The sequence below is a fragment of the Bos indicus x Bos taurus genome, chromosome 14 (genome assembly GCF_003369695.1).
Source record: "Bos indicus x Bos taurus breed Angus x Brahman F1 hybrid chromosome 14, Bos_hybrid_MaternalHap_v2.0, whole genome shotgun sequence".
Lineage (NCBI taxonomy): Eukaryota > Metazoa > Chordata > Mammalia > Artiodactyla > Bovidae > Bos > Bos indicus x Bos taurus.
In genome coordinates, this window is record NC_040089.1 from 65,324,301 (window position 1) to 65,345,618 (window position 21,318).

Below are 21,318 nucleotides of genomic sequence, written 5' to 3' on the forward strand. Positions count from 1 at the left end.
TACTGTCATTAAGTGCTATGAAAGAAATATACAGTGAATTATGAAAATGAATGTAACAGAAATACTTAATCAAACTGGGAAGGCGAGAAGAGAAAAAGCAGCCTTCGGGCTTACTTGAAGATATCGTAGGTGAGCTAAGACCTCAACACTAAGCTGAAATTTGAAGAGGGATAAGTTAAAAGGGTAAGGACCGTTTTAAGAATCCCAGACAGAAAAAAAAAAAAAAAAGAATAGGCAAAATCATAATCACCACTGAGAAATTTAAAGAAGGCCAAGAAATCTGAAGCACAGAGAAAAAGAGGGACATAGCAAAAAGGCTGCTAACACTGACTCATAAATTGGAATGACTGTCCTGTCAGTTCCCTTTGATCCTAAACTGATAGTATTTTGTAGTCATTTTATATTCCTAAATAGCAGGCACTTGAAAATGTATCTATACATTAGGATCAGATTAACAAAGACTAAGAAAGAACTTTTTAACAAGCAGAACCTGCTATAAATCATAGGCAAAATATAGCATATAAAGAAGAGCTAAAGTTTATATTTAAAAAAAGAAAAGACAAACTGTTGAGAACCTATTTTAAAATATTTTACATACACAACTTATAGTCACCACATACTTCTACTTCTGAAGGAAGTGAAGAAGAATCTAGTCTCTCTATTTATCTATACAAATGTAAGTAACAGAAGTGCCACTGATTCCTGTGAATAGTAGCAATGAATTCAGAAGGTGGGCTGCACTGGACTCCCATAGGAGCTTTTAGCTCCTTCGCTGGAATCAGCGCCAGTCAAATAGAGAAAGTGATCAAGAGGGGAGAAGGAAAAGATAAAATGGAGCTGCTAAGACTTCAAAGACAAAGCACTCCTGTGACATCATGGAAGTGTGGCTCTTTTGATAGTATTTAAGATGAAGTCAGGGCTTTCCAAGTGACTAAGCCATAGAGAATCCAACTGCCAATGCAGGAAACAGAGGATGAATCCCTGGGCTGGGAAGATCCCCTAGACAAATAAATGGCAACCCACTCCAGTATTCTTAACTGGAAAATCCCATGGACAGAGGAGCCTGGCAGGCTACAGTCCATGGGGTCACAAGGAGTTGGACACAACTTCTTGTGACTAAACAACAATAAATATGAACTAAAGAAGGAGATTCTCAAAGTGAAAGTGGAGAGTGAAAAAGTTGGCTTAAAGCTCAACATTCAGAAAATGAAGATCATGGCATCTGGTCCCATCACTTCATGGGAAATGGATGGGGAAACAGTGGAAACAGTGTCAGACTTTATTTTTAGGGGCTCCAAAATCACTGAAGATCGTGACTGCAGCCATGAAATTCAAAGGCACTTGCTCCTTGGAAGGAAAGTTATGACCAACCTAGAGAGCATATTCAAAAGCAGACACACTACTTTGCCAACAAAGGTCCGTCTAGTCAAGGCTATGGTTTTTCCTGTGGTCATGTATGGATGTGAGAGTTGGACTGTGAAGAAGGCTGAGCGCTGAAGAATTGATTCTTTTTAACTGTGGTGTTGGAGAAGACTGTTGAGAATCCCTTGGACTGCAAGGAGATCCAACCAGTCCATTCTGAAGGAGATCAGCCCTGGGATTTCTTTGGAAGGAATGATGCTAAAGCTGAAACTCCAGTACTTTGGCCACCTCATGTGAAGAGTTGACTCATTGGAAAAGACTCTGATGCTGGGAGGGATTGGGGGCAGGAGGAGAAGGGGACAACAGAGCATGAGATGGCTGGATGGCATCACTGACTCGATGGACGTGAGTCTCGGTGAACTCCGGGAGTTGGTGATGGACAGAGAGGCCTGGCGTGCTGCGATTCATGGGGTCGCAAAGAGTGGGACACGACTGAGCGACTGAACTGAACTGAAAGAAGGAGATTCTCAAAGTTAAGAATGTATAAGGCTGGGTGGTACAATGTTTACAATATGGATGTTAAGAATAAAAGACACAATAATAAATAACCTGTGGAATAGACAGTGGAAAAATATTACATTTAGAAGACCCATATTCAGATTCTTTGCTTCAGAAACATTTGGACAATTTCAAGCCTCTTTGGTGGAACAGACAGTGGAAAAATATTATACAGTTAGAAAACCCATATTCAGAATAAAAGTCTGACTTGTTAAACATTTGGACGATTTCTGAGCCTCAATTTCCTCCTCTGTTAGACAAACTAAATTTGTTGTGCTGAAAACAGTCTTATTTTGTAAACAAAATGAAAAACTTACATGCAAGTGATTTATAAGTTTCAAAATACTGTGTCCATAATAAGTTTTATTAATACTGTTAATACTTCTTTTAGTCAATTATATTTAATCCCATTTAAAAAGTTGTTCATTTTCTCACATTCTGAAGTCACAGTCGAAAAACTCTGCCTCTTTATCCTGAGTGAGCTTCTCTCAAAACTCACTTCCTAATATATTCAATAATATTCACAACACTATCTGGTCCCCAATTTCAATAACCCCTTTCAATTTAGGAGCATATGCACAAAAGCAGTTGTCTTCCACACAGGATACCGTGATAATCAGAAGCCAATCAGAATGATCACCAAATTCCTCTAAAATACACCATCTGCCACATTCCAAAACCTCTCATTCAAATTATATAAATCAATCGAAAAGCACATTAACAACCTCTTTTGGACGGTCTGTCTCTAAAAAAGACAGCAGGGATTACTTGTGCTTCCCTTAATTGTTCATCTAGAAGAGTTCAGAATTCTATCCAGAATCTTTTCCCCCTCCTGAAGCAAACATTAGTAATGACTCATGGGTGCTCCAGCCTCAAAAACCAAAGAAAAGCAAATACAATCATCACTTACTTGCTCATTCATTCAGTAAATATTCGTTGATAGCCTACTATTTGTGGGATATTGTTCTAGACACTAGGAATACATCTGTGATCAAGAAAGACAAAAAATTCCAGCCATAATAAAACATTAAATTCTAACAACAGGAAAAAAAAAAAGCTCAACAAGACAAATCAGTAATTTATATATTATGACAGAGTGTGATAAGAAAAACTTTAGAATAGTAAGAAAACAAAATGTGTTAGTGTGAATGTGTGTTTAGTCACTAAGTCCTGTGAGACTCTTTTGCAACCCTATGGACTACAGTCCGCCATGTTCCTCTGTCCATGGGATTTTTCAGGCAAAAATACTGGAGTAGGTTGCCATTTCCTTCTCCAGGGGATCTCCCTGAACCAGGAATCGAACCCGCATCCCCTGCATTGGCAGGCGAATTCTTTACCTCTGAGTATGCACAAATATGCAAACAAGAGAGAAAAAAGTTTTTATATACAGTGGCTAGGAAAGAACTTGCTGAAAAGGTTATATTTCAATAAACTTGTAAAGGATTGTTAATAAATTATTTCTTCATTTAAAATTTATTTACAACTTGTTTATACCATCAGTCATATACACACACACAGATAAACACACACCCTCTAAACTTTTTTACAGGAATGTGAGATTAATATTATTTTAGAAATAGCTTTTAAAAATAATACTTATGAGCTCTCTTATAACCATATCATAACTACCATATCATAAATACCTAAGCCATGAATGTGGGTGGCAGTTCCCAAGATGGATGGAAAATTTAAATTTAAAAATACCCTAAATAAAGTATGTGAATGTAGTTTAACTAAAAACATATTTTAGGATTAAAACACACCCAAGGAATATTTTCAAAGAACCAAATGCATGATCATATTAAAATTTTACATGCAAATCCATAAACATATCACTAAATGTAACACTTATATTGAACATTAGATGAATCTCCTTAAAAGAAGAAAAAATAAAAAAGTTTATCTTAGAAATATCATATGTATAATTTTTACAGTACTTTACTTTTATATAAAGGTTCAAAATGCAAATATATATTGAGATCCTGAATATGCATTTAGATTACAAAAAATAATACAAATACTGTTATTAGAAAGATCAGAGTATTATCTAAATATGCTTGATTCGGTTCATTCTAGTGGTACACATGGCAAAACAAAAAAATGAAGAGTCCCTATCCTATGTAGGAACATACAGTAGGGACTTCCATGGTGGTGTGGTGGTTAAGAATCTACCTTGCAATGCAGGAGACACAGCTTCAATCCCTGGTTGGGGAACCAGAGATCTCACATACTATGGAGCCACTAAGCCCATGAGCCACAATGAAAGATCCCATGTGACGCAACAAAGCTCCTGCATGCCTCAACTAAGATCTACATACCCAAATAGATAAATTATTTTTATAAACTATTAAAAAAAAATGTGCAATAGATTCTAGTAACCTTAGTTCCTTCTTAGGTATCAAAATTCTAACCAGATGGTCTAGTCATTCTAATAACATTTTAATGATTTAATGATATGAAAACAAAACCTACCAAAAACTACTATTTGGACAATTATAAAAAGGAGATTCTCCAATAGCATATTCAAAGAATAATGATTAAATAGGCATTTAAAAAAAGCATGATTTAACCACTAATCATTTTTCCCAATGCAGGGGTAGATGATCCACAAAGGCTAATTCTTGCCCACCTCCTGTTTTGTGAATGAAGTTTTACTGGAACACAGTCACACCATTCATTTACCTATGGCTATCTTTGGTCTTCCCTGGTGGCTCAGTAAAAAGAATCTGCCTGCAGTGCAGGAGACCCAAGTTTAGTCTCCAGGTTGAGAAGATCCCCTGGAGAAGGGAACGGCTACCCACTCCAGTATTCTAGTATTCTTGTCTAGAAAAGCCCACGGACAAAGGAGCCTAGCTCTGCAGTCCTTGGGGCTGCAAAGAGTCAGACAGGACTGAGCAAAGAGTCAGATAGAACTTGCACTTTTTCACGGCTTTTTTTGTGTGCTAAAACAGCAGAATGGAAACAGAGCCCATATGGCCCACAAAGCCCAAAATGTTAGTAAAATGTTTAGTAAAATGTTTACCACCCCCTACCTTAAACTACTGGTAAAGTCTTCAACCCGTAAAGGATGGGTAGTGGCCTCATCCTTACATTTTTTTCCTTAGGGTTCCACACTCATCCTCATCAAGATGAAAATGTCTTTGTGAGGAGTTCTCTTCAAAAGAATGCTGATTCAGGGGTTCTCAGACTCACCTTTCAAATACTAATTTCCAGTTTCTAGTGTGGATGTCATTCAGCTACAAAGGCTACTATATCAAATTCTGCTTTCAAATGGTTTTGCATCCCTGCATATGTGCACTGCTTCAAACATTCAGTCCATATAATCTCTGTCTTCAGTTCAGTTCAGTCACTCAGTCGTGTTCGACTCTCCGCGACCCCATGAATCAGAGCACACCAAGCCTCCCTGTCCATCACCAACTCCCGGAGTTCACCCAATCTCTGTCTAGCTAATTACAAATCTTTTCATGGTTTCTGCTTTGAACTTAGTCAAAGTGAACTTACTTTGAACTCAAGTTTAATACATTTTCTATAAGCTACAGTATTTGTTACATATTATTAATTGAGTTCTACTCTTAACGCAGCTATCTGAAATCACCTCACTGGCCAATTAATTCTAAAGAAGAAATTCAGACCACTGATCCTTTAAGAATATCTATCTAGCTATTTTATCTCCAGCATCATTGTCTTGGCTTTACTAACGACATAGTGACTAACTGAACTCACTGCTGACGTCAGGCTCTCCTTACCAACCTCTTTATCCCCAGGCTTCACTGATCCTTCTAATATCTCCTCTCATCGTGAGAGGTGTGGATCTGCTATTACGGTAGTGAATAAAATGAAATAGATTCTAGGCAAAGAATTTCTAAAAAAAATTAATTCTAAGAAATAAGAGCCTTACTTCTGTGTGTTTTTCCTTTTTTTACACCATCAATATCTTTTCCCTCTTGTAAATACACAGAACGCTCAAACCCCTATTTTAACATGGCAAACTATGGGTCACAAAGTGCTACTATCCCAAGAAAAATATTTTCTCTTTGCAACGTTTTAAATTTCTTTTACTCCTTTCTATGTATTACATGATATATTTTAAAATTCAGTTGGATTTAGTAGTGGCTGAACCTGAAGTTAACTGTTATACATACAAAGAAATTATCTCTTAATAAAATAGAATAAAATCATTATTGTTTGTAAATACATCATTTATCAAAAATGATACAAAATACTTCATTTGAATTTTCAAAGAGGATAACTGCAGGGTGTATCCCAATGGACACAAATGAAAAAAAGAGGAAGAATGGATGAAAATGAGGGGTGGGGGGGAGGGAAGGTAAGGAAAGGAGAGAAGGAAAGAAAGTGCCTTTTTTAAAAGTCTTGCTGGAAAAGAAAATTCAAAACAAGTGAATAATGGTGTACTTACCGGAACTGTGGCAGTAGTCCATACACTGTGGAACCTGGACTGTGAAGGCTATCAAATCTGGAGCTAAAAGGGATTCTGGCTTTCTGCTCTCATTGAGCCACTTGCTGCTATGAAGGTCTTTAGTGTCAGAAGGACCCTGAAGCAATGGAATCAACTTCTCTTTTCCACTGTCACCTGAACAGACAGATGTATGAAAAAGAAGGTTATCAAAAAAAATATATAGGAGTAGCCTGGGGATGCTTGATTTTAAAGTATACTAACAATATAAAATTTCTATTTACACTTGGTAATTTTAGTTGTACATTTAGTTATATTCTAAAAAGTATGACTGATAAATTAAATGCATTTTTAACTCTTAAAATGTTTTAGTATTTACTTGATGAAGGTAGAACACATTCAGAAAAGCTTATAAAATAAAACAACATGAACACACTGTATTGTAAATATTCGAGGGAATCTGTACCTCTTTAAACTTATCTAGACATTTAATCCACATTGGAAAAAATTAAATAACAAATAGTTTAAGGAAAATACTATGAAATAAAGTATTGGAAGGAAGGCAAAGTCAATTACAACCTTAAGTTGAAAAACAGCTGCGGTTTCTGTTTAATTTCATTATACTAGCAACATTTTAATTTAATTTTTAAGTGTCATATACATCTATACCTCCTATTCTACCCCAAAAAGTATAAGAATAAACTTTCCTTTAATTTTTCTTCCCTCATAACCATTCTTAAAACCATGCAATATATTTTTTTCTTAAGTAAAAATTAATTTATTAATGTCAAGAAGTATCATCCTGGCACAATTAACAATTTTTTTCAAGTAAAATAAAAAAATTTAAAACCTCTGATTCATAGGAACAATGAGTAAATTCTTGTTTCAGTAACGCTCCTTGTAAAACGCAAGGCCAATTCTCCTATACAGGCAATAAAGTTTTACACGGTCCAGCTGCACATACCTGGGGCTTTGGCACAAATTTTTATTGATCCCACGGTCCCAGAGGCACATTTGACCAATGATGTGCTGCAGTACTTCAATTCAACATTCTGGATTGAGCCCTCAAGAGTTGGCAGGGGATTCTTAGATTTCACACCTAATAAAAGAAAACTGCAAATGTACTAGCCGATTGAATTTAAATAATTTTTATACTCCTTCACCGAGGCATTTAAACTTAATTATACTTTAATTATCTACCTCAGATGTTCTTACAGTATTTGTGTCAGGCTTCACAGTTTAGTGTTTAGGAGGTAAAATGATGCAATTTTAAAACAAACAGGTTGAACTCTTAAAACTATACTTATGCAAATTTTAAACAAATAAGTTGTTTAAAAATATGGATACTAAAAAAAGAATCACATTTGGTTTTAGAATATAGAGTAAGATTTTCAATTTGAAACAAATTTAACTTATAAACTGACTTTCACTTATGCAGAGACATTAATTTTAGCATGAAACTACCTGTATAAACAGACTCCTCAAAATACCGTGGTCAGGTAGGATGCAAAGAGAGAAACAAGATAGCTCAAAACAGCTCCTAAGTTAAAATACAATAGCTTATAAGCAAAATCGATATGCCAACTGTAGCTAAAAGAAACTAAAGGGATTCTATATCAATTAATAAAAAAAAGTGAGCATTATCTTTTCTACTGTATGCTACTTGCTGAAGGACATAAAGCATAGAAGCAAACAATTACCAAGACATAACTGGTAGGGAATATGTAATTCAAAGAGGAGAAACTCATTTTGGCCCTGAAGCCTAGGTAAGAATTCAAAAGGCAGAGAAACCTTAAGAACATTACACTAACATTATTGTAAACAACAAAAAATGATGATAATGTGAAGAACTCTAATCCATTAACATATGCCAAAGGACTGTGTGTTATCCACACATTTTATACTATCCTCAAAACAGGGTGGTAATAAAAATGCCATTGTTCTCTCATTTTTACAAATTGGGATACACTGGATTAGAGGAGTTCAGTAATTTTCTCTCTGCACAGTCCTACAGCAGAGGAAGAACTGAGGTGTTTAACACAATTTGATCTTAACACAGAAAACTTCATCACTCATTTCACCAATACTCATGAAAAGAGGCTTTCTTTTCCCCATTCCACATTCCAATCAAATATGTATCATCCTTCACATGTGAAACTTCATGAAGGAGAACTAAGTATGAAGAATTAAGAAAACTATGAACTTTTATGACAGATACATTAAACATTATACCAAAATCTTTGATTTCAAACTCCCATGTGTTCAAGAAGCCTATAGAGTCTTTGTGAAATGTGGCCCAGGAAGCCTGCAAATTCACTAAAACACTACATGGTTATGCACTAGTTAAAGGACATCATCTTGAGAAACATCTCTCATATACTAATCTTTGCTTCAGAAGAAACTCTAAATTTGCTCATTTCTATTTGACTGTTACAAGAACATGTAACAATTTGGTTGCTATTTCCCAATATTCACCACTTGAACCTATTATCCTCATAGCAGGAGTCTAAATGCTATGTACTTACATCTTTTCTATGATTTTATCAGCTTTTATCAAATTCTCAAAATCTATGAACCAACAAACTAAGAAGTTGTATTTCAGAAAGTTAAACGATGCCTACAATATGACATAAACAGAGCAGTAACAGTAATAATAGCAATAGCAGTAGTAGCAGTAGTGCTAATTACAGCACCTAACATTCATTGAGCACTTAAAGTGCCATGCACTACATCTAATTTGCTATTTTTATTCATATCAAAAGACAGAAAAAAAGACGTAGCTATTACTATTCTATCTCATATTCAGGAAAACCAAAGTTTAGAGAAGTAAGGATTTTGCCCACGCTCAAGTCAGAAAGTGAGGAGGCTTGGATCACTTCTCTCCTCCTAAGAAAGGAAGCTGAGCTACCTCAGTGTATTTAACATCTACTGTGGATGCACAAGTTATAATCAGTGATAATTTACCCTGTGCCAATCATTATGTTAAGTGATGAGAGGGATACAAAATGGAATAATACCTTATTCTAATTCAAGCACCCAGAGTCAGACTCTTATTCTACACCAGTTTTTTTGGGAAAAAAAAATTGAAGAATCTAGATAATAATCAGGAGGCAAGAGCAAATGAAAGATTCTCTCAAGGGCGAGAACTGAAATAGTTCAGTTGGCTGCAAAACTAAAAATAGACAAACATGGCTTTTTTAAAAATTACTTTATAAACTGCTTCTTTTACAAAGTTTACACCAAGTTTAGGGCTCTACCTTGAATCTCAAACGAAAGGTCTAAGTCTTTGTTAGTATCTATTCTGTGCTGTATATATTGATAAGATTCTGAAGAGTATTATCAGAAGAGCTGTAATGTATAGCACAGGGAATCATACTCAATATTATAATAATCTATTATTAGATTATTACAATAATCTAATAATCTATATTATAATAATAGAAAATAATATATATTTATCTGCATCACTGTGCTATATACCTGAAACACTGAAACAACACTGTAAATCAACTATATTTCAATAAAAAATAATTTGACTGAAATCTCTTCTGATAAGAATGACATACATGTATAAAGCATCTTATTTTAGATTATAACTATCAAGAATTCATTTTGCTTTTTAATTATCATTAAATTTCTCAGATATTTTTAAATGTTTTATAAACTAAAACATCCCGTATAGTTTCTCTGTAAGAAAATTTTTTTCCTAAATTTTTTTTTAATTGCTCAACCTCAGATTTTTTAAAAGATAATTATAGTCATCTCTTGATACACTTCAACAATGGAGAAAAGCTGCTAATAAAAAATAACCTTAGTAATATAATTTCTGAACCTTAAGTGATACGATGTTCAACATGGTTCATCAGTTGTGACAAATATACCACCCTGGTGAGGGATGTCAATATTGGGGGAAGCTATGTAAACTGATACGGAGGCAGAAGCTGTATTGAAAACTTCAGACTTCCCCTTCAATTTTGCTGTGAACCTAAAATTGCTCTAAACAAGAAATAGTACTCATAAAAATAATTTAAAAATAAACTTGGCTTATTTCCACTCTACCATCAAACCAAAATTTGTAAAATACCCCAAACACACGCACTAGGAAGAGATAAAGGAAGAGTCTTGGCAATGAACAACTCAGGGCACCCCTCACATTGTTTTCAAGCTACATGAATGCTGCTTCCTAAAATTGTGAAAGGAAATCGTCCTGTTAGGAACACGAAATGGTGAAACAAAAAGGCCAAAAACTCTGAAACTGAAAAATCAAGGCTTCAGATATAGGTAGTATTATGTATTTAGTAGTTATGTGGCTTAAGGCAAGCCACTATTAATTACTGTTTCACGTGGAGGCCAAAGACTGCAGTTATTGTTCAAGGTATTTGACTCTGAGAAATCTGAATTTTATACGGAACTTAATTAAAGGGAAGAGGTGCAAAATTTTGGAAAGTTGTATAGTCATCTGATATGAGTCAACAGAACAATTACAGACAGTGACAGTATCTTATATTTGACATAATGACTTCACAAAGCAGTGTCGTATGCATTTACTCAAATATTGCTATCAAAATCTACTAGAGGAAGGGAAGAAGGAATCCTTAAGGTACTGCAATTGAAATACAATTTCACATGGTATATACTATCAATAGAATAACCTAAAAATACTGAATTTTCATAATACAATTTAGTATAAAATAATACACTGTTATTTCTTGTCCTTTTAGCATTTTTCTGAATGATATTAACTCAACACACAATCTCAGTCCTGTGGTACACCATTAATTCAGATTCTCTTCCCATCTTCTTTCTCTTTTTTAAATTAATTTAATTATTTTAATTGCAGGCTAATTACTTTACAATATTGTAGTGCTTTTTGCCATACATTGACATGAATCAGCCATGGTATACATGTGTCCCCCCATCCTGAAACTCTCTCCCACCTCCCTCCCCATCCCATCCCTCAAGGTAATCCCAGTGCACCGGCCCTGAGTGCTCTGTCTCATGCATCAAACCTGAACTGGTGATCTATTTCACATATGCTAATATACCTGTTTCAAAGCTATTCTCTCAAATCATCCCACCCTCACCTTCTACAGAGTCCAAAAGTCTGTTCTTTATCTCTGTGTCTCTTTTGCTGTCTTGCATATAGAGTTATCGTTACCATCTTTCTAAATTCTCTATACATGCGTTAATATGTTGTATTGGTGTTTTTCTTTCTGACTTACTTCACTATGTGTAATAGGTTCCAGTTTCATCCACCTCATTAGAACTGATTCAAATGAGTTCTTTTTAATAGCTGAGCAATATTCCATTGTGTATATATACCACAGCATTCTTACCGATTCATCTGCCGATGGGCATTCAGGTTGTTTCCGTGTCCTAGCTATTGTAAACAGTGCTGCGATGAACACGGGTACATGTCTCTTTCAATTCTGGTTTCCTCAGTGTGTGTGCCCAGCAGTGGGATTGCTGGGTCATATGGCAGTTCTACTTCCAGTTTTTTAAAGAATCTCCACACTGTTCTCCATAGGGCTGTACTAGTTTGCATTCCCACCAACAGTGTAAGAGGGTTCCTTACCACCACACCCTATCTAGCATTTATTGTAGACTTTTTGATAGCAGCCATTATGACCAGCGTGAGATGGTACCTCATTGTACTTTTGATTTGCATTTCTCTGACAAAGAGTGATGTTGACCATCTTTTCATGTCTTTGTCAGCCAACTGTATGTCTTCTTAGAAGAAATGTCTGTTTAGTTTTTTGGCCCATTTTTTGATTAGGTCGTTTATTTTTCTGGTATTGAGATGCATGAGCTGCTTGTATATTTTTGAGATTCTTTGTCAGTTGCTTCGTTTGCTATTTTCTCCCATTCTGAAGGCTGTCATTTCACCTTGCTTATAGTTTCCTTCATTGTGCAAAAGCTTTTAAGTTGAATTAGGTCCCATTTGTTTATTTTTGCTTTTATTTCCATTACTCTGGGAGGTAGGTCATAGAAGATCCTGCTGTTATTTATGTCAGAGAGTGTTTTGCCTATGTTTTCCTCTAGAAGTTTTATAGTTTCTGGTATTATGTTTAGACCTTTAATCCATTTTGAGTTTATTTTTGTGTATGGTGTTAGAAAGTGTTCTAGTTTCATTCTTTTACAAGTGGTTGACCAGTTTTCCGAGCACCACTTGTTAAAGAGATCGTCTTTTCTCCATTGTATATTCTTGCCTCCTTTGTCAAAGATAAGCTATCCAAAGGTGCGTGGATTTATCTGAGCTTTCTATCTTGTTCCACTGATCTATATTTCTGTCTTTGTGCCAGTACCAAACTGTCTTGATGACTGTAGCTTTGTACTATAGTCTGAAGTCAGGCAGGTTGACTCCTCCAGTTCCATTCTTCTTTCTCAAGATTACTTTGGCTATTCGAAGTTTTTTGTATTTCCATACAAATTGTGAACTTATTTGTTCTAGTTCTGTGAAAAATACCATTGGTAGCTTGATAGGGATTGCATGGAATCTATAGATTGCTTTGGGTAGACAGTACACTCATTTTCACTATACTGATTCTTCTGATCCACGAACATGGTGTATTTCTCCATCTATTTGTATCATCTTTGATTTCCTTTATCAATGCTTTATAGTTGTCTATATACAGGTCTTTTCTTTCTTTAGGTAGATTTATTCCTAAGTATTGGAGAAGGAAATGGCAACCCACCCCAGTATTCTTGCCTGGAGAACCCAGGGACGGCAGAGCCTGGTGAGCTGCTGTCTATGGGGTCACACAGAGTCAGACACGACTGAAGCGACTTAGCAGCAGCAGCAGCAACAGCATTCCTAAGTATTTTACTCTTTTCATTGCAATGATGAATTGTTTCCTTAATTTCTCTGTTTTTTCATTGTTAGTGTATAGGAATGCAAGGGATTTCTGTGTGTTAATTTTATACCCTGCAACTTGACTATATTCATTGATTAGCTCCAGTAATTTTCTGGTAGTGTCTTTAGGGTTTTCTATGTAGAGGATCATGTCATCTGCAAACAGTGAGAGTTTTGCCTCTTTTCCAATTTGGATTGCTTTTATTTCTTTTTCTTCTCTGCTTGCCGTGGATAAAACTTCCAAAACTATGTTGAATAGTAGTGCCCACCATCTTTTTTATCCAACATAATTCTCCTAACCTCACAGACATGTTAACCCCTCAGTGTTCAGTATGATCATTCAGATAAATTAAAACATAAACTAATGAGAATAACCTGTATATCTGAATGGAAGTAAAACATTAAGGATCAAGTGATACATAAGTTTATTTCTGTTTCTGCCTTAATTTTTAGGGTCCAATACCAACAAAGAAATGAAAATGGAAAGATAAGAGCTAAAAGTGAAACTCTCAAAGAGACAAGCAGTGTCATCAAAATTTCAGAAGATCGATATTGATGAACAAGTAGCAACAGGATGACTTACAGAAAAGTGCTTGTGAGTTACCATATTAAGAAGCAAGTTGATTGGCAATAAGCCCAGGAAAGGTAAGAATTAAAGAAGCCAGGTAGTTCCGAGGGCAGGAATACAGATGAGGCCAAAAAGATGACCAGTGACTGAAAGTCTATCTAATGACCACAGATCCTTTGCCTTAATCCATGCAGCAATGCAAGTATCCCACTCACATCCCAACAATGGAGAAGTTGAACCAGAAGAACAATGAACTAAGGGACACTAAAAAGGAAAGAGGTGCATACTAAAAATGGGAGACTATCTAAAAATGAATATAAAGTAGATGTAATGAATAATGAAATCTTTTCTTTTACTCTCTAAGAACCGTGAATACTAGAGTTAAAACCTGCAGCAAGGAAATGGAAGGATTTCTATGAAAACTGGCCACTCCAAGAAAAGTGAACCACAGATACTGATAACTCATTATCCCCTCACCTCCGAAAACATGAATAAGTGTCCAATACTCCTAAAATGACACCTGCCATTCAGTAAGCTTCAACCTTACAAACAGGTTTCCAATTTATTTTCCAATTTTTAGCTATATAAAATTTATTCTACAATATGAGGGATCACCAGAAACTAGGCATAAATCACTAAAATGAAAAGTCGAGATAAAAAAACAACAGAAAAGGAACTTCAGGTAAATAGATACTGGGATCAGAAAACTTAGGTAATAATAATTATACTATTATTTTATATTTATCATGATAAATATATTAAGTTATTAACCCCAAGGATAAAATTACATAACAAAAACATTTAGACAGTATATTTCATATATACATGCCCATAACATATTAACACTGAATATATACTTAAGCAAAACCTGTGATATAATTAGATGACTTAGGAGAACAGAAGAACAGAGCCTATAGTAAGTACTGCCCATAAAAGCTAAATCCTCTTGATAGGCTGGATAATACCATCCCACCATCACTCAAGAAGCCTGAATCCTAATCCCAGGATCTGAGAATATGCTATCTTACATGACAAAGGAATATTAAGGTAAAAAAAAAAAAAGAATTAAAATTACTAATAAGCTACTTTGAAATATGGAGAGTATCCCACATTATCCAGGTGGAACACATGTAAACATCAGAGTTTTTAAAAATATTAAAAGAAGGCAGCAGAAGATAGGAGTCAGAGAAAGACATGTCATGACAGAAGCACTACCAGAGAAATGCATTTTGCTGGCTTTGAAAATGGGGCGTAAGGACTAGACCAAGGAATGCTGGTGGCCTATATAAGGTGCAAAAAGCAAGGAAATGGATTCTCTCCTAGAGGCTTCATAGAACACAACTCTACTGACACCTTGATTTTAGTACAAGAACATTTTAGACTTTAAACTACAGAACTGTAATAAAACAGTAAACTTATGCTATTTTAAGGCATTAGGGTCACTGTAATAGATACTATGTATAGATAGTATTATAAAATCTAACTAAACATGAAAAGATAAGAAAACTTCAATATAAGCATTTTATTTAGAAATTTAGAGGTAAATAACTAAGAATCACCCATTCCAGTCCATTTTAGTTTGCTGATTCCTAGAATTTGCCTTGATATCAATAACTTCAGATATGTAGATGACACCACCCTTATGGCAGAAAGTGAAGAGGAACTCAAAAGCCTCTTGATGAAAGTGAAAGAGGAGAGGGAAAAGTTGGCTTAAAGCTCAACATTCAGAAAACTAAGATCATGGCATCTGGTCCTATCACTTCATGGGAAGTAGATAGGGAAAAAGTGGAAACAGTGTCAGGCTTTATTTTTTTGGCTCCAAAATCACTGCAGATGGTGACTGAAGCCATGAAATTAAAAGACACTTACTCCTTGGAAGGAAAGTTATGATCAACCTAGATAACATATTCAAAAGGAGAAACATTACTTTGCCAACAAAGGTCCATGTAGTCAAGGCTATGGTTTTTCCAGTGGTCATGTATGGATCTGAGAGTTGGACTGTGAAGAAAGCTGAGTGCCAAAGAATTGATGCTTTTGAACTGTGGTGTTGGAGAAGACTCTTGAGAGTCCCTTGGACTGCAAGGAGATCCAACCAGTCCATTCTGAAGGAGATCAGGCCTGGGTGTTCACTAGAAGGACTGATACTGAAGCTGAAACTCCAATACTTTGGCCACCTCATGCGAAGAGTTGACTCACTGGAAAAGACTCTGATCCTCGGAGGGATTGGGGGCAGGAGGAGAAGGGGATGACAGAGGATGAGATGGCTGGATGGCATCACCGACTCGATGGACATGAGTTTGGGTAAACTCTGGGAGTTGGTGGTGGACAGGGAGGCCTGGCATGCTGCGATTCATGAGGTCGCAAAGAGTCGGACATGACTGAGCAACTGAACTGAACTGAACTAAGAATAAGCCACAAATGATTGCCTCTAAAAAAACAGTGGAGATTGTAAGGACCCACAGAACTGCCCTTTTTGTTACAGGCTTTAAAAAATGATAATTTAATAAAATAAAACAAAAGGTCACTCAAACAGGCTGGACTCATTCCAGACACACAAAAATAAAAAGAATCACAAGATAATGAACAAAGAGTAAAAGTTTCTGTAGAGGAAAAAGGCAAATTCTTTTAAAACACACACTGAAAGAATTGTCATCTTAGCAAAGTTATTAGAGCACATTTTATAGTAGCGAAGAGCTTCTAAATGGTTGATAGTGTAATAAAAACTAAGCATTATCATTTCAGGGGAAGAATAAAAGGAGAAAGCAAGATAAGAGGGAGATTTATTACATGAGAGGGAAGTGGAAGTCTCAACAAGAGTGCGCAAGCAAGGACAAACAGGTATACCAAGAAAGCTAGCTAGTTCTTGGTAATTTGGGATTCTGGGTTTACATTTCTAAAGGCTTTCTTTTTAAAAAAACATTGCCAGAGTTAAGGGTATATGCCAAAGCAAATATTAATATTTGTGTTTACTATTAAATACCCAGAGATGTAACCAGTCTACCCAGGATCACATTTTAAGTAAACTTGTTAGTTTGATGGTTCCTAGACCATGAAGAAATTAAGATCTGAGCGCTGACAGGACTGTGGTTACAAATTCACAGGGAAAACACCCACCGTCTTCCACATTAAGGCCAAAACAAAGAAGTTTCTTTGTTAAAACGAGAGTGGGACAGATTTTTAAAACACTCCATCTTTCTACTAGTCCTTAGAAGTTATGAGCTCAGGAAAATGGAAATCACTTCCCAATTCCTCCTTTTTGGTCTCCACCCCTTTCTGGTGATTAAAGGCCAAGCCCACTGGTAACTGAGTTGCCAAAGCCCATTAGGATAGTCAGAGCATGAATACCTGTTTCCCACTCTAGTTTTCCATTCCTCCTTGTTAGGGGATTTTTTTCCTTTCTTTCTCACAGGTTCAGCAGTTCACTTACTAATAAGAGTTGTACGTGTTATACATTTTCCAGCATGGGTGTTCAAAAAGGAAAGGATTTCAGGTAATTATCATACCATGCTACCAGGCATAGAAGTCACATCACGCTATGCCTTATGTTTCTTAAGTAAATATACACCATAATTGAACATTTTCCTCCCTAGGATTACACCCACGCTAGATGAGGAAGCAACAAGTAGTTTTTGAGGTTAAACACTAGAGGTTATGCAGAGATACAAAGTACATTATAAATCCCAAAATGTACTAGTTTAACAATTTTGTTTCCATAATTACAAAGTGGGTATAATTCACTAGCTACCTTACAGAATAGTCCTTGCAGAAATTATAGCAGAGTATCTGGCATGTTAGGATTCAATAAATGTTAGCCTGTATATTCTCACTGTTACTATCACTACCAACAATACAAGCTTATGGGGGAAGCTCAGTTTATACATAAGGAGTAATAAGGGAGTTTAATAAATCACTACACTTTTATTCTAGTATAAATTCTGCCATCAAATAGCTGTATAATTTTGGATTTAAAGTCTCTATGATTCACTTTCTTCATGTGAAAAAAAAGAACTGCAAGGAGATCCAACCAGTCCATTCTGATGGAGATCAGCCCTGGGATTTCTTTGGAAGGAATGACGCTCAAGCTGAAACTCCAGTACTTTGGCCACCTCATACGAAGAGCTGACTCATTGGAAAAGACTCTGATGCTGGGAGGGATTGGGGGCAGGAGGAGAAGGGGACAACAGAGCATGAGATGGCTGGATGGCATCACTGACTCGATGGACGTGAGTCTGGGTGAACTCCGGGATTTGGTGATAGACAGGGAGGCCTGGCGTGCTGGGATTCATGGGGTCGCAAAGAGTCGGACACGACTGAGAGACTGAATTGAACTCAACTGAACCTTTCTTTAAGCTTTAAAAGCCAATGATTAGCTGCAGTGTAGGAAATTAAAGATTGTATAACAGGACCTGGAAAGGAAAAGTGGCCTTTGACAGAACAATATTGTGATATACTATCAGCATTTTTTAAAGGCAAAGAAAAATTACACTAAATGGAACTGTTATGTTTCTGTATATATGATAGAAAAACTATGAACTAGGTAATGTCAGCAACTTTAATGAAAGATGAGAAAAATAAAATTTTCAAAAATACAATTTACAGATTGATATTGCAAGAATAACTTTTGAAACATTTTCTACTTCCCATTAGCCTCTAGAGCTATACTGTCAGATAAAGAACAATAATTATTACTTTTTGAGACAAATAATAAAGTGGTACATTATTATATTTGGTTATTCTATACATAAAAGTTCTTAGTTTGAATAATAAAATAATTTCTGTTATGATCATTCAGTATTATACCCACAAAAGAACTTTAAAAAAAAATCTGCTTCTTGGATTAGGTATTTCCTAACACATATGAGATGGAAATACATGAAAATAAATTCTCATTAATAACTACTGGTAGAAATATCTAAAGAAGGACTACTGTGTAAAAGTCATAAAGATTTTTTAATAAAAAATTTTTAATTCTGGAAAAGGATGCTAAATTACTAGCTGGCAAAATAAAAGACATCACAGTGAAGGGCAAAGTGTTAGTCACTCAGTCATGTCCAATTTTCTGAAACCCTATAGACTATAGCCCACCAGGCTCCTCTGTCCATGAATTCTCCAGGAAAGAATATTGGAGTGGGAAGCCTTTCCCTTCTCCAGGGGATCTTCTTGACCCAGGGATCGAACCCAGATCGTCCTGCATTTCAGGCGGATTTTTTTCACTGTTTTAAGGAAACGTGTGTTTGTGCATGTGTAAGTGTACGTAGAGGTAGGTGGTAAAGGGCACACCAATATGAAAATAAATACAACATTCAGTCCCTCTGCACAGGAAAAGATCGTTCTTCTTCCTTTAGTTTAATTCTGCCATAAGGCACTGTCAATTCTACCACAAGTCAAAGTGCCCAGCCAAATATCCAACCACTATGAAACCTTGACTCTATCAAGCATTCTTTTACTGTATGAACTCTGACTGCATACAACCAAGATTCATTCTTCCTATTTCAATCACTCACCTCCAAGGACAAAATCAAATGCCTACTACGTATACCTCTGGACGTTTCTCACTGTCAAAAGCAATCACTCAGGCTTGAGGATGCAAGCTTTTGTCTGCATCACCTAAGGATGATCATCTATTAATGGTTCTTCATGCATAGCACTGACTCTCATGTCTCATTCACTCACTGATTCACTACATTTTACTAAACACTACTATACACCATGCACAGTCAAGGATTATAGGGATAAACAAGATCAATTCAGGCTCATCTCTCATTAAATCTACAACCTAGCTGAATGAATAAATAAATCCATGAATCAGTGAATGATAAAGAATACAAAAGAAAATTCACCTAAACAGGAAATGTAAGCAATAAAAAGAAATATGACAAAAGATCAATTTTGCTGTAACTAAAGAAAAGTGAGTTAAAGGAAAAATGAAAATTTAAGCAACAGCATTTAAAGTTGTTGAGGTTTTATTAAAACAACCATTATCCTTCATTACCAGTGGCATTACATATTCATGGAATAATTTGAGAGAGAAATACATTACTTGTTAAGGTTTATAATCCATAACCAAGTAATTCACTCCTGGGAATTTATCTCAAAGAAATAATTAAAAAGAAGGAAAAATGCTGTATAGCAATATTAATTACAGCAGCAAAAGTCAGAAAACACTTTAAATGTCAGAAGAGGAGAATAGTTAAGTGTATTATGAAACAACAATATCTCATTATTAATTTAAAAACCTGCGTTACTTGATGTTTATGTGAAATATGCAAAATGTATCTATATGAAATGTTAAACAATAATAGAATATAATACAGTGCATGCAACATGGTTACAACAGTGAAAATAACACATGGAAAAATATTAGAAATTAAATAGAAAGTGGCAAAAAACTCCATATATAATCTAAAAATTGACCTACTAATCAGTTTCGAAGCTTTAATACCTTCATATAGTAAATAAGGGTTCATATTAAAGATCGCAAACAAATCATACTCTACAACAACTGTAGGTAGACTCTGAAGACGATGACAAAAAAAATCCCCCTACTAATTCTGGCATTTATATCCAAAATTACAAGTTAAAGGAAAGACAACAAACAGAGGTCAATATGTAAATTTACAAATAACACTAAGCTTTCCAATAAATAATCCAAATACAATAAAAAGTAAGTAACTGAAGATCTCAAAAGTCTAAAATACACAAGTCGAGTATGGTGTATAATCTATAAAAATACTAAATCATTATTTTGTATAATTGTAATAAAAAAGAAAGAAAAGGAGGGAGATGAGTTACTTTACACTGTTTTGTTAATGAAACACAAACAAAAAATACACAAGTGGAGGAGAAACAGAAATGATAGTCCAATCTATACATAAATTGGACTCTAAGTTATTCATGAATCAGTGCAGGCCACATCCCTAAATAACAAACATTACTATTGCCAAATTCAGAGTAAAATATTCTGTCAGAGAGTTAGGTATGTTTAGGCTAGGAAATAATAGCATCGACTCATAGTCACATTCACCCTTATTCTAACCAAAAAGAAACATAATCAAGACTTTTTAAAAGATATTTCTCAGTTCATTATAGAAACAAACTAGTTTCACTTACAGGAAGACATAATAGATTTTCTCCTATTTCTCATGTGAAGGACACCTAAAATCCCATTATTATATATAAAACAAAAATAAGACTCTGAAAGATGGAAAGAAGGCAGCCCATCAGTTAGGGACCTCAGGATCCAAAGACAGTCACAGTGGTGAGGTGCATAAGCTTTGTTTTTGCCTCACATATTCCAGACTGGAAGCTGAAGAAGCCAGCAACCCATGAAGGCCAACAGGTACACATAAAATTTATTAACAAAATTTCACTCTCCCTAGCCAAAGTAACTGAATAAAAAGCATCAGCAGCAAGACAAAAATCTCACAGATAATAACTGCTCTACTCCAGGTAAACACCACAGAAAAAACTGTCGTCCCAACTCCCACCATACTAGCAAAGGTCTACTAGACTTCTACTTTCAACATGCTCTAACAAGGAAACCCAGTGCTCCAACCTGAGTAG

General features: G+C 35.4%; 1 protein-coding gene across 12 annotated transcripts in view; it reads right to left on the bottom strand.

The window, feature by feature from the left end:
- Window positions 1–21,318, bottom strand: part of VPS13B (vacuolar protein sorting 13 homolog B) — an 806,600-nt gene that overhangs the window by 573,096 nt on the left and 212,186 nt on the right. For all 12 annotated transcript variants that reach the window (XR_003514498.1, XM_027561445.1, XM_027561448.1 and 9 more), the window contains 2 exons: window positions 7,299–7,433; window positions 6,338–6,511 (listed from right to left, as the gene is read on the bottom strand). Coding sequence is in view for 11 of the 12 variants with exons in the window: in XM_027561445.1 (XP_027417246.1) it covers window positions 6,338–6,511; window positions 7,299–7,433 (309 nt within the window). In the remaining variant the exon portion in view is untranslated. The remainder of the gene's footprint in view (window positions 1–6,337; window positions 6,512–7,298; window positions 7,434–21,318) is intronic.